The sequence below is a fragment of the Chroicocephalus ridibundus genome, chromosome 14 (genome assembly GCF_963924245.1).
Source record: "Chroicocephalus ridibundus chromosome 14, bChrRid1.1, whole genome shotgun sequence".
Lineage (NCBI taxonomy): Eukaryota > Metazoa > Chordata > Aves > Charadriiformes > Laridae > Chroicocephalus > Chroicocephalus ridibundus.
In genome coordinates this window covers 8,288,243-8,302,168 of record NC_086297.1, presented here as the reverse complement: position 1 = coordinate 8,302,168, position 13,926 = coordinate 8,288,243, and the positions used below count along the sequence as shown (strand labels likewise).

At 50.2% G+C, this 13,926-nt stretch overlaps 1 protein-coding gene across 2 annotated transcripts; it reads right to left on the bottom strand.

Moving 5' to 3' along the window:
• Positions 1–651: 651 nt before the first annotated feature.
• Positions 652–10,102, bottom strand: TSEN54 (tRNA splicing endonuclease subunit 54). 2 transcript variants are annotated; one of them, XM_063351815.1, is made up of 11 exons: positions 10,029–10,102; positions 9,745–9,903; positions 8,418–8,481; positions 8,190–8,273; positions 6,789–6,887; positions 6,432–6,484; positions 5,981–6,079; positions 4,305–4,939; positions 3,683–3,743; positions 2,849–2,965; positions 652–1,769 (listed from the first exon to the last, which is right to left on the bottom strand). In XM_063351815.1, exons 1-11 carry the CDS (start codon positions 10,055–10,057, stop codon positions 1,619–1,621), a joined length of 1,551 nt encoding a protein of 516 aa, XP_063207885.1. In that variant the 5' UTR covers positions 10,058–10,102; the 3' UTR covers positions 652–1,618. The 2 variants fall into 2 exon arrangements, with proteins under 2 accessions (XP_063207885.1, XP_063207886.1); XM_063351816.1 differs by lacking the exon at positions 6,789–6,887.
• Between the last annotated feature and the right edge of the window lie 3,824 nt (positions 10,103–13,926).

Here is a 13,926-nt window from a genome sequence, read left to right as displayed (position 1 = left end):
GGGAGGAGCTCTCAGACCCTCACCTCAGCAGAGCCCTGCTGACTTCCAGCATCTGATAAGAGGGGTGTGTGCATGAAACAGGACCAGGCACAGTACTTGCAGCAGATCCCTTGCCACCTTGGGCTATGATACCTCTGACCACGCAGGAGGAAGATGGCAAACTGTCGGCATCGTGTGCCGACAGGAACTGCACGTGGACCTAGGGACTCCTCCGGACTCTGAGTCACACTGTCCTCCCAGGGAACAGGGCAGCAGCTGTATCCAAACACAGATGGGCATCGGAGCGTGATTACGCAGCCACAGGGTTGTATGACCATGAGCAAGCATTCACCAGCTGGTGCTAACTGGGGTCCCAGTAGCCTCCCCAAGAGTGTCTCCCTCTGCATAACTTATTAACATTTCTGCAGGAATTAAGAACCACAGAGGACCTCACGCTGTTGGAAAAGGCTTTTTTATTGCTTAGCCTTCTCCCCATCTCCAAAAGGAACTGAAAAAAAAATCAAATAAAATGCATCTAAACCAGTTGCTCTTACAGTTCTGAAGTACCTCAATACCAAACACAGCCATGCTCAGCACGCTTCTATCCACTGAGCAGACTTTCTGGCACCTGTCACTGGCACCTTTGCATAAAGGCTAAAGCCAATTTGGTACCTGGATATCCTGGTGGAAAGCTTCCACAGTAGGGCCTGGAAAGCAATGATGTCCACGGTTTGGAGCACAACAGCCATAGGACTGGAAGGCTCATGAGGAGTTTATAGCTTCTTTCTTTACTCGGGGATCTCTCACTTGCAAAAGACAAGACAAGGATCCATAGCCAGGAAAGAGGATGTCAGGCTGAAACAGAGGGGTCTGCCGTATAGCCCTGGTGAGAACATCAGTTACAATGTGCTGATATCGATGGCCAAACTTTAATATGGCACAATGCTGCATCGCCAAAACGCATCTCAGTACAGCCACTACATGATGCTGGAGTGCCATCTACAATGCTCTGGGGCTTTCTGTGACCTCCGGCTGATGAAATTGTGTTCAAGGCACAGTTCCTGCTCTCAAGTGCTGGGAAACTTTACCCCAGGTGGCTGAGTTTTATGGCTGTGCCTTTTTCAGATCAGAATCTGATCTGACTGCTGTTGGCATAGCTGAATGACAGAGGCTCAGGACACCACCACTGATCTGATCAGCTTATTCTGTCCCTGACCGACCTCAATGACTCTCCAACCATTCGACTGGTGTAGCACAGTGGTTCTTAACATGTGACAAGAGGATCATCAGCAAACTGTTTTCTAATGGTCCACATGTCAGCCAAAGATGACACAGAAAAGGCAGACTAGCAGTCCACAAGATCAGAAAGCTGGAGAACCAGTGGCTTTAAGAACAAAGCAGCACGAATTCCAGTCCAGGAATGCCCAGCTAAGCGATGCATACTTGTTTGCTGCTACTTTTGCTATTATGCATGAGCCATCTGGTTGAGTGAAGTCTGTAACAGCAAATAAAGTGGTCAACTACCCAAGGTTCCAGTTATCACAGGCTCTATTTCTGTAATATTTCATTAATCAAGAAAACAAATCCTGAGTAAAGCTCTTCCCTTCATCCCATACCATTTCTGCAAGTGACAGCAAGTTCAGTGATTAACATCAACTGGCAGCTTGAATTCCTTTAGCGAATAAAAGGCAATTTCTCCATGATCCACCAGTGCGAAGACCACTGGGACATCCCCACTCTGATACGTAACCTGCTTCAAAGCCCGAAGGGATGGAATCTGCTCATCAAAGCTGTAGAGAGAAAAATATCCTGTTGTTCTCAAAGCAAGAATACAGACACAAAGCTGTCCTGGCCAGTGATCACAACAGCTCACTTTGGATTTAGGAGTTGATAGTGACCCTTCCCACCCATTTCAGTCAAAGCACAGGCTGCCAGCCCCGAGAGAGTACACTGCATGCCGGGAACTGGGAACTGCCAAATCCTTTGCCAAAAACAAGGGCAACTGCACACTGCTCCATGCTGGGCCTATTAGATACGGCTCACAGGGCTATTGGCAAATTGCCAATCCAGTGCAATCTTCATACCTTTGTGCTAGGAAGATCTTTAGGTTGCCAGCATCAACATCTGACCTGCTTTTCCCTCCTTTTAATTCTGAAGAGTCTGTTTGCACGTAAATTAAAATATTTATAAAGCAAGGCAAGGATCACCCTACTTGCTCATGACAGACTTTTGTAAAACTGCATCACTGCCTTCCTTGCTCTGGCTACTACAGCTGCAGAGTGGAGGAGGGACAGTTTTAGTATATAACACACTTAGAAAAGGCAGAGGCTGAACTTTGTATCTGACTATGGAGTTTAAGTATCAGATTCTGGATCCAGCAAGAAAGGGAACACCTATCCTCTGTTCGTACTGATCTTAGTTACATTTGACAAAGATCAAAATACTAAGCCCATGGCCCTGAGCCTGTAGCAAGCTCTGGGGACGTACACCTTTCCATAAATCCAGAGGGATCCGCACTGGCTAAGGATTCAGGTACCATTTGGCTCCCTGCAAAACTGAGCTCTACCCGAGTTTCACAAGCATTGCATAAATACAGCCGTGGCTTCTTACTCCTCACTCCAGTAACACTCAGACATGAGCAGCAACCAGATGACCAAATAGTGTGGGCTGAGTGCAAGAGCCCACAGCCTCCAACAAAGGAGGAACTGAAAGGAAAAAAAAAAAATTCTGGGCAGGATCACCCTCAAGGGAGACACTCTGGTGATCTGTAAAGCTCACAAGATGCCGGGTCATTTACAGATCATTAGGTCTTCATTTCCGCAACAATAACTGCTATGTTTCAGAACACAGCATTAAGACCCATGGATACCTCCGAACACACATCCTGACATATGGCTTCCCAGGGTTTGTCTTCTTAAACTTGGCCACAGCATCTGCTTGATACACATTGAAGTCTATCTTCATGTTCTCTGGGTCCTCCTGCAGCCTACAGAAGAGAGAACACATCCACCAACGTACGGGAATGAAACCTTGTAGGGTATAGATATAGCAGAGGAAAGAGGGAGCAAAAGCTCTTGAAGCCTGGCTAGTTTGAGCCCTTTGAAAAGGCTTCACTCCTCAAAGGACTGACCCTGCAACTGTTCGAATTACTTTACAGATCTTTCCTGTAGTTAGACCAGAGCAAGCTCCTGCCCCACATTTGCCACACTCCCTTCTCTAGGGACCTCTTGCAAGAAGCACCACTAACAGATACAGAAGCAAGAGACTGCTCTGCCCTACAGGGACTCCACACAAACACCACACAAATTCTTTGAGGCAGGAGCAGAACCAGAAGTTCCAGAGCCAATCACTGCAGCGGGGATGGGAGCACACTCCAGGGATGAGGCATAGGTGAAACCCAACCAGACCTCTGGGGGAGATTACCTGGCTGGAGCGCAGAGAGGCGAGAGCAGGAAAAGAGAGCAACCCCAATGTTTTAATTGGCCTGGAATGCCCTAGCTCTGTTGCTGCACGACCTGGTACTTCAGCCCCTCACTACAGATGCAATGGGGCCATGGAGCAGAGTGCTGGATTCTCTCAGCACCCTGGATGCCCGGCAGCTCCCAAACTGCTACTGCGAGCATGTCACAGACCTCACAAGCAGGGACAGTCACAAGACACCCCCACTCCCTAACAGCTATGAGCTGGCTGGCTGGATACTAACCGGGAGGCTCCATCCAGGATGTGGGAGGGCTGCAGCACGCTGATCTGCTGGAGGAGCGCAGCTGGAGGGAGAAGAAACAGGAAAGGATCAGACCAGCTATTTCTCTCCCAGGGCACTCCAAGCACTCCAACACCACCCACGAGCCTTCCTCCTCCAACAATGGCTGGCAGCACCACAGTCACTACTGGCTACTTCAAAGACCTCAACTTCCTCATCTCCTCCCAGCGCACAGCCCAGAACACCCTGCAACTGCTTTGCATCTTGCTGGCCCTGATTTCCCATGCCTAACAGCCTAGCAGGAAGGACTGGAATACAGTAGGACATGGGGAATGGATTAGAAGACCTCCCAAGGCCCTGTTTATCCTGGCACTTGAGTGGGCTATAGAAAGAAATGGAAAGGCAGAGGACAAGCTTTCTTCTCTCTCCCCACGTCTGTGGGTGGGTTCCTCTGTGCCTGCTTTGCCTAGGCCTTCTAGTAAGATTCTCCTTCTCAAGGTACTGTCTCCTTAACTGATGTTCAATTTCTCCATGTCATCCCTTTTGCTGTTGCATACCAGGCAGTGTTTCACAGAACTGGGGAGGGGGGAGAAGGGGGTCTCAGTCATATTCCCAGAGCCACTACCTTGTGAGGTAGCTTCATCTGGCCGCAAAAGCGGTGTGACAGCTTGGTCCCAGAGATGCGGTGGTCGTCTCCAAACCCTCTGCCGGCTCCTCTCCGCCAGAAGGGCTTTGTACTCCTGCCAGTTAGAGCAGCGCCTCACCTCCCGGTCAGCATTGACACTGGTCTTGTACCTGCTCTCCCTCTCTCGCTGCTCCCTTTCTTTCCGTGACAGCTTCTCCTGTTTCTGATTGATGCGTGCACACCAGTATGCTGCATTAACCTCCCTCCCCGGCACATTCTCTGGCAGGAGCCCATTGTCAGGTGTGGGCAGATGTGTGCACAGCTCGTCTGGGGCCACGTTTGGCAAGATGATGGTGCTAAAATCCCAGCGGGGTGCATGGGTGCCAGTGCTGCTCTCCTCGTGGTCTCCAGCCCAGCTCCAGGAGGGGCTCAGGGAGTCCTTTTGTCCTGTATCAAGGGGAACCGGGTTTGACTCTCCCTTTCCACTGACAGCATCTGATTCCTTTGGTTGCTCTGACAAGTGCTTTTCATCCATGGGAAGGCAGCTGGAGTCTTGACAGTCATCTCCAGCTTTTTTGGAGGTCTCTTCCGCTTCTGGAAGGTCGTCGGATACCTTGTGTTTCTTCTCATGCGACCTAAAGACAGAAGAAACAGCATAAAAGACAGGGAGAGTGCGTGGTGGAACTTTATTCCCTTTGAAGCATGCCTTCTCCCTCCTAACAAGAATAATGCAGTCTGACACACCTGAAGGAAGGACGGCAAAGGTGGCAGGAAGCCCCAGACAGGTCTGCAAACCCTTGACAACAACCTGTTGGCTGGAAGGAGGGCATTTGCTTGTGTGACAAAATGAGAAGGGAGAAAAGCAGGCCAAAACCAAGCAGTGAATGCCAAAGGCAGAATAAACTTCTCAGCAGTCCTGCATGAGGTTTGACTTCAATGCCCAGGAGAATCCCAGCCTTGATTTGTATAGACCTGCATTCCCTGGTGCTGGCAGAAACCTTCCTGCCAGCACCTCCTACTGGTAGGAGATTCAGTCCCTGGTCCAAGAGAAGATGGGGCAATTCTTAAATTATCGGTTTTATCTCCCAGTTCCTAAAATTTCGTAACTCCTCATGCACTGATTTACTTGTTAACCAGAAAGGACTTGCAGACCAGTCTTGTCCTCCCTGTTTCTTAAAGGATGACGCCACCTACTGGAAGCTATCATAATTATTAACAAAATTACTAATTATGTCAGCTTCTGTTTGCATCCTGGCAATGTCTAGAAGCCACGTGCAAGGACCAGGACCCAACTATGCTCTCTGCTGTACAGTCCTAGCACAGGATGGATAAATATAAGATATGCGCTGTGCTGTCTGCGCCCCCTCTAAAAAAGAGCAAAAGGAGACATCTGCCACGGGTTTCTTCCGCGCTGACCTCTCTACCCTTCTTATTTTGGCATCTCACCGCTGCAGTTGGGAGGCTCAGGGGCAGTTTGCCTCTATTATCCTTGCATTAAGTACAGATGTGACAATAGGGCATACTGCAAAGAGTTCAGGAAAAGCACTGCACCACTTAGGGGCAGCCCAGAGCAGCTGTGCCAGAGAGGTCACCCACAGCACAAAGGGCTGAGGATGTTGTTCCCAAGCTGCAGAGCCTGGGAGAAGATGGAAGAATGTGTTGGGCCACATCCTTACCGGGGGCTGGAACTCCTCCTTCTTTTGCGATGGTGTTTCCCAGAGCTCTGGCAGTGACTTTCCAGGTTTAGTTGCCTCTCGTAGGGAGACAGGACAGTGCTGTAAGGAGACACCAACACCAGAGGCTGACAGCAGGGCGAGGCAGTGAAACTACCATTCTGCTCAGCCCCCAGAACACAGCAACAAAAGCTTTTCTTCCAGGCACAGAAAATCCACAAGCAGGACCAGGATGGTCCTCAGTTCATGCCCCATTTCATGTTCCCAATCACCTCCTCAAGAGGGAGGAGCAAGGAAGGGTAGAGTGCCACTTTTAGCCTTTAATCCTCCCAAGAAACGGAATGCAGGGTCAAAGTCCTCTTCTCTGCCGTTCCATTGGGGCCATGCATTAGGCACAGAGCTGCTCAGGGTCTTCAGAAAGGAGAAAGCAGCGTGGAAAGAAAAAGCTGGTTACCTGGGGTCGAATCTCAGTACAATATAACCCAGTTGCTTCAAGTGGCTGAACACCTTAGGGCAAAGGAAAGCAAGAGGGTTAAATGACTACCCTAAAATCAAACAATTTACTTCAGTTCTGCTACAACTGGGTAAACACAGTCTGGCACTGGCAGAGGAGAAAACACCAGGGTAAAGATCCAAAGCAAAGCTGGGGAAATAGGAACTGATCATCTGGAAGAAGGCGAGTGGGAAAAACTGAGAACGACTCCCCTTCCCTCCCTAACTGTCCTACTCTGCTCTCAGCCACTGGAAGAGGTTATGTGGCAGAGGCTTGGGTCTCTGCTTCCTCCTCCCTGCAATAGCACACCCAACACACCTGGTAATGTGGCAGGCTCATCGCCTCCTGGCACAGCAGGATCTCGTAGGCTTCCTGGATTGACAAGGGCAGATCTCTGTAGAAGAGCTGAACAGAGCCCTGCAGGGCAAAAGCTTGGTGTTGAGAGAATCACGGGGAACAAATCTATGCAAACTCACACCAGTCTCTTCCCACGGGTCTCAGCACCCTCCTTCACATGATATCCACGCTCCCCATGTGCCACCTGGATTACTTACAGTCCTTCTGCCATGCCCAGTTCCCCCATGTCCTGGTTTTCACAGCCAGGTAAGAAGTTCCCTCTCTACAGCAAAGAAATCCAACTGAGTGCTAACTGGCATTTCTGCAAGCAGAGGAGCACTCAAAGCAACCTGGTCTCACGCCCCTGTGTGCCACATTTAAATTTCTTTCTGCCATATATACTGGGAAGAGATGCCAAGTAGCAATCCCAAAGATCTCTGCTTAAGTGTAAAGCATGTATAGCACTGGCTGCTACATAACTGCCTCCCATGCCAACACCCTTCACAAGGAAAGATCTGATTTAGTGCCTAAATGCAGCCCTACCGAGCTGGACAGAGTTTCACTAATTGCTATCAGCTTCTTAGAGAAGCACAGAAAAACTGTGTTAATGAACTTATGAACCCTGTTACTGCAAAATATCTAAGATATGCTGGATAAGGGAGGAAGTCAACCCATGACAGAGAAGACACTGACCAGTCTCAGCTGTCCTCATTAACTGTACACCAGCTCTGAGGAAAAGGATTTCTCAGTATCAAATCTTTTATTCCAATTAACCACTGCAAGGAACAGAAGAGAATGGTTTGATCTCATTTCCAGAAATTCCCAGAACAGGTAGTTTTCCTAGACTGTGGAAGTTCAAGTCCCCATACCTATTGATTTCGGTAAAGAAGTAATTGATATATAAATGCATTTCATCACCCCCAAGCAAGAAAGTGGACAGAGATCTCAATGGAAAACTTTGTAACATGCTCTTCATGCTTCTCTCATTCTGATAAGAGAGCTGACTTATTAGCCGTACTAACAGAAATTCATATCAGCTAAAACTCTCCTAGTCTCTACTGTCATGTTTGACGTAGGAGTGGGTTAAACATGATACCAGCTGCATAAAACTGGCCACCGATCCAACTAACACACGCTGTCAGTGACACAGAGGCTGCTTTGGAGTACAACATATGAACCCATGGCCTGGAGACAAACAGCTCCATCAGCAAACAAGCTAAAAGAGACAATTCCTTGTGAACCAGGTGTTTAGCAGTTCCTCACACTGCAGCAGTGACCAACACAAGTCAAGCGATTTCAGACTTCAGTCTAAAGCTGCTACAGTTCCTCCAATCACTCAGGAAGGACCCAATGCTCCCACCCACACATGGGTATCCTACTTACACACTCCAGCAGGTACAGAGCTTCCTCGGGCAGCAGGCACTGTTTGCCACGCTCTGTGAACCCCATGGTGTGCCAGAACTTCCCCTGGAACAGAAGCATAAATCCATGATGGGCTATGGCTGCTCCCTGCTGACAACCAGGCTCCCTCCCATTTCCAGAAGCAAATTAAGGAATCTGCAATGGCCAGGAGGAGATGATGGCACTGAGTACACTCTGCAGCAGACTCACCGCAGGGGACCGCAGCTCTACGATGCCCTGTCCTGGCTTCCACTCAGCTTTCACCAGACTCCCCCTGAGAAGGTTAAAGATTAGTTGGTTATTACTCGCATGTCCTACTATGAACTCCTATTGTAGCAAGACAGCAAGCCCAGGAAGGTACCAAAAGGCAAGCAAACTTCCAGGTGGCATTTTTACAGGGCAAGGCCTCAGAAAGACATCAATCCTCTGGATCTAGCAGTACCAGCTGAAGATTTTATCACCAACAACGAGTTAAGAGTGTCTTCAGCAGCAGCACTGCAGACATCTGTCCATAGGTTACAGCAGCCTGCTGGAGATGTGTGGCCATGATATTGGATGCTGCCAAGATTCTCAAATCGCTGTATCCCAGCCCCACATGGTGGAGGGCAACTTTGCAAGAATGCAAACATGCATTTTTAACAGCTGGCTCAAGGATGCAGAAGCTAAGACTTGTAGGGTCCACCATGGACTTGCTCTACACCTTTAGCTAGCACCTCAGTTTCCCCATCTGAAAGGAAACCTAAACCTACCCAGTTGCCCTCCCATCCTGAGAGTCTCCATTGCTGCCCCAGACATGCATTTATGGGTGTACTTGAACAAGCCCAACTGTGACAACAGTGGAAGATAACGGTCCACCCTGTCTGATATGTCTGTCTGCTGGAGGTCACCATTCTCTCTCTAAAGTCCCCAGCAGTGAGATTTTATGTGAATAGCTTCTGCTGCTACTGATCACTGCAAAGTGTCACCACAAAACAGCAGGCTAAACAGGGAAAGTGTGTGCTGAGAGGTAGAGGGTGAAAATCTCCCGAGAAATGATAAGCTCCAGAGACTGATAGCGCTGCTGAAACCAACAAAACTCATAAACCAGGGACACCGAGAGTCGGCTGAATTTGCCCAAGGCCACACATGAGCATCAACACGGAGCTGTGTAACTCACGCTGTGATCTGCAAAGGCTACGAGACTATGCACACATGGGAGAAAACAAGGGCCCTTTGAGGGACTTTCTGAACACCCACATGGAAGCCACCGGAATGCCGGTATGAGCCTCTGCTCCCGCTGGAACAGCCGGGGTGAGCTGCACCACTGCTGCTCCCACCAGGGAGCTGTGAGCGGGTGAACTGAGGGCACGGGTGAGGGGCCTTACTGTGCTGACACCTACCTGCTCCGTTCTACTCATAACAGCACCTGAACGGGCAGCAGCTGCTCACTGACCCCTCGGCACCGTCCCTCCCAGGGAGAAAGGAATTTACACCCCTGGGCTCGGTGGCTTAGCACAGCCCTGCAATCCCCGGGCCGCCCCCAGCCCCGGGCACTTACAGCCGCTCCACACGCTCCTCGGAGAGGAGCTGCCACTGCTCCTCCCGGCACCGGCGCAGCTTCTCTGCCTGCTCGGCCGAGCCGTCGGGGATGAAGTCCTTCTGGCCGTGGGGACCCTGAGGGGCCTTGCAGCCGCGGGCCGCCACCAGCTCCGCCGCGCTGCGGGGGCCAGAGGGTGAACAGGGTGAGAGGAGACCGCCCCGACACCCGCCGGCGCCAACTCCCCCGTGCCGCGGGCAGCTCCCGGGGCCCCGGCGCTGCCTCCCTTCCCGGGCGAGCCTTACCTCCGGCAGCGCGACCCGCCAGGCTCCATGGGCGCGTCGCGGGAAGCCGTTTCCTTCCGCCGCCGGGCCCGAGCGCCGGCAGAGCCAGGCGGGTGCTAGGGCGCCCCCTGGGGGCTCGGAGGGCTGCGAGCGGCGGGGCGGGGACCGGCCCGCGGCTGGCTCTGGGGTGTGCTCCGGCGGTGGGCACCGGGCCTTGCACCAGGGTCCGTGCCAGGGCTGTGTCCCCGGGCCATCGCGGTGAGCTGACCGTGGCCGCTGCCAGTCGCCCCCAGCCGCTCGCACCCCCTCTCCTCAACAGGACTGGGGAGAAAGTACAGTGAAACAGTTCGTGGCTTGAGAGAAAGGCAGGGAGATCACTCACAGCTACCATCATGGGTAAAACAGACTCAGCTTGCCAAAAATTCATTTCTTGCCAATTAATATTAGAATCATAGGATAGTTTGGGTTGGAAGGGACCTTTAAAGGTCATCTAGTCCAACCACCCTGCCATGAGCAGTGACATCTTCAACTAGATCAGGTTGCTCAGAGCCCCGTCAACCTGATCTTGAATGTGTCCAGGGATGGGGCATCTACCACCTCTCTGGGCAACCTGTTCCAGTGTTCCACCACCCTCATTGTAAAAAATTTCTTCCTTTTATCTAGTCTAAATCTTCCCTCTTTTAATCTAAAGCCTTTACCCCTTGTCCTATTGCAACTAGCCCTGCTAAAAGATTTGTCCCCATCTTTCCTGGAGCCCCTTTAGGGCCTGGAAGGGGCTCTAAGGTCTCCCCATAGCCTTCTCTTCTCCAGGCTGAGCACCCCCAACTCCCTCAGCCTGTCCTCACAGCAGAGGGGCTCCAGCCCTCAGATCATCTTCATGGCCTTCTCTGGACCTGCTCCAACAGGTCCATTGCTTTCCTGTGCTGAGGGCTCCAGAGCTGCATGCAGCACTGCAGGTGGGCTCTCACCAGAGCAGAGTAGAGGGACAGAATCACCTCCCTTAACCCCCTAGCTATGCTTTGTATTAATCCCAAGTGCAGATATCTGCTCCAGTAGGGACTGCTCTGGGGGCAACACCTGCTCCAACACCTGGACTGCCTCTTCTTTCCTCCCATCCTTCCTCTCTGACTGTGTAGCCCACCAGACCATTTCTCACACTTCTCCCACTTTTGGCAGGGTTTTGCCCTTTCTTAAATACATTTCCCCAAAGGCACCACCAGCACCACTGATGGGCTCAGCTGTGCCCTGTGGTGGGGCTGTCGGAGCCATCTGGAACCAGCCAGAACCATCTGTAAGTGGCTGCATCTGGCATGGGGCAGCCCCATCGTCTCCACACAGAGCCCCCCGCAGACCCCCACAGCTGGTGCTGTGCACGGTCAGGTGTGTGCTGGTGCCGGTGCCATCAGGATGTGCAGAGTGTGCAGGGGGCTGGAAAATGAGGAACCTCCCCGCATTGCGACCTTGATTCTCTGCTGATGCAGCTGGATTTGCTGCCTGGGGAGGCATGAATGGACCTTACAGGGAAACACACCAAAAGTTCAAGTTTCACCTCAAGCCAGTCTCCTGTTGCTGCGGGATAGCTCACAGGAGTCACTGAGTCTCAAGCAGAAAAAATACAGTTTTCCCCCCACCAGAGTCCCTGGTTCCCACCTCTTTTTCCCAATAATAGTCCTTTGACAAGATGCCAGCATAGGCAAATGAATACAAAAACCATTCCCCTCCATTTTCCACTGAATGGTTTAATTTTCACTTCCTGCCTGATAATTTCCTCCTTTTAAATTGAGCCTTCATCCTGCAAGGGGGTCATGCGATTTTGGTCAGCGGTGCCTCTCTGAGGCACATGGTGGGACGAGGACTCGTGGACGGCATGAGGGGCAGCCGGCTATGCAGCAGCAAACTTTTTCTCCCTGATTTCCGAAAAATATGTATTTTGGAGGCTACCCAAACTGCCTGATATTAACATAATCTCAGGATGCCACATCCTGCGGCTTTCAACTTACGGCCTGTCACCCCTTTGTTTAACTCAGTCTCTCCTCAAAATAGATGTGTTTAAATTGCTCTGGGAAAGGCTCTGATCCAGAATTTGCTTTTGTCACCCACTGCGATTACAAGACCCAGAAATGTCAAGACTAATCTCTGTTCAGGTTTCTTTTCAATACTGGGATTTTAGCTGTCATGGGGCAGGGTGTGGGGGGGTCCTGTTCCTCACAGGGGCACCAGCAGAGCCTTGTCCTTGGTAGGACTCACTGTTCTCCCCAGCTGAAGCCTCTTAATCAGCCCTAATGTACTAAGTCTCATCAGCTGGATGTGGGTGGTCCTGGGGGGCTGCACTTTCTTTTTGCTGCTTAAAAATGGAGGGTGAGGTGGGTTTGTTTTTTTTCTGGGTTTAAGTTAGGATTTTTAACATTAAGTTTCTGCATAGCTGCCTTAAAACCCTGTTTGTAGTGCTCGTGGTGGGGTTTTTGAGGTTGTTTTTTTTCTTAAGTTTAGGGTCTTTTTACCTTTGCTCTGGGTGCAATCTTTCTGTATCTCCAGTGGAGCAGCTGTGTATGGCACGACACCTAAAAAGCAGTTCATGGGGACTGAACTCTCTGGAGTGAGTCTTTGTGGCAGCATTATGAGAAGGTGGACAGCTGCAAGGTGTTCCTCTTAGAGCTAAAAGAATAGTTATCAAGCTGAGAGGTGACAAAACTTGGCTTTGTGAGTGAATAGTCTGCTCGAGGGAGTTCTATGAGCTGAAATAAGGGTAGATGCGGGACTGCAAGCCCAGAGGCTACCAGGGAGGAAGGGTATGGGTGTGTGACACCAGGTAGCAGAGGAGGATCGATCTCTCACTGCCTGGGTGGCATGTGCAGCTGTTGAGCAGCTATGGAGGACATTGATGGTGGAGGCTATGGGAGCTCCTTGCTATCTTGTGGGATCGTGCCCTCACCCCAAGGGGAAATGGGCTTGATTTGACTGGAGAGACACAACACTGACTGCACCAGGACTGTGGGATCTCAGAGCAGGTAAGTGTGGTCACTTATCCTTTTTCTTTTCTTTTTTTTTTTTTCTCTTGAGTATGGGAAAAAATGTTGATAAAGTGTAAAAAGACTCTCAGGATTGAAAATGTGGGCTGGCTGCCTCTTCTGAATGGGGCCGCCTTCTCCCTTCTCTCCCTCCTGCTGCTGATCCCAGCATTCTGGGAGGAGTGGAGCAAAGCTGTGGTGTGAGTGGATGGATTTGAGCTCTCTCAGTCCTTTTCTGTTGTGTCTAAGTCGTGTTTCTGCAGTCCCTGTAATCATGAGTTCCTTGTGGTTAACTCCTGGATTAACTTGGTGTAAACAGACTTGTAATATTTTTTGAGAAAATAGAAGAAAGTGTGGCCTTGGGATTGTTTTTCTAGTTTTGTATAGTGTGTAAAGCACAGCCAGGTGGGAATTGTGTGCTCTAAGCTTGAGCTAAGCAGTGCTGCCAGGTATGGCTACCTGCTTTAATCCCTGTGTTAACAACTCCTGCAGTTCCTGGCATGGTGCTTGGAAATATTTTAGTAACTCTGCAGAAACCAGCTGTGCCTCAGCTGCTCCTGGCTTGGACTTTATCTATTTGCCAACAAATGGTAATGCTTGGAAAACAGTTTCTGAGATGTGTAATGTGGCCCATCCACTTCAACTTTGTTGCAAACCAGTAATCATGTCCTGAACCCAAGGGGTTTTGTGTGTGGATGCTCTATGTGATTTTGGACAGAAAAGGATGTTACGAACTCACTAAAACTGGCAAGTGCTTAAATTCTTGTGTATGTTGCAGTTCCTTGGCTCTGAGCTATGCTAATATCATCACTATTCAACAACCCTGTTATCACAGGTTAGCAGTAGTTCAGCATACAATTGTCTAATTATTATTATTATATGTAATTATATTCTAGTGAAAAATATCTCAA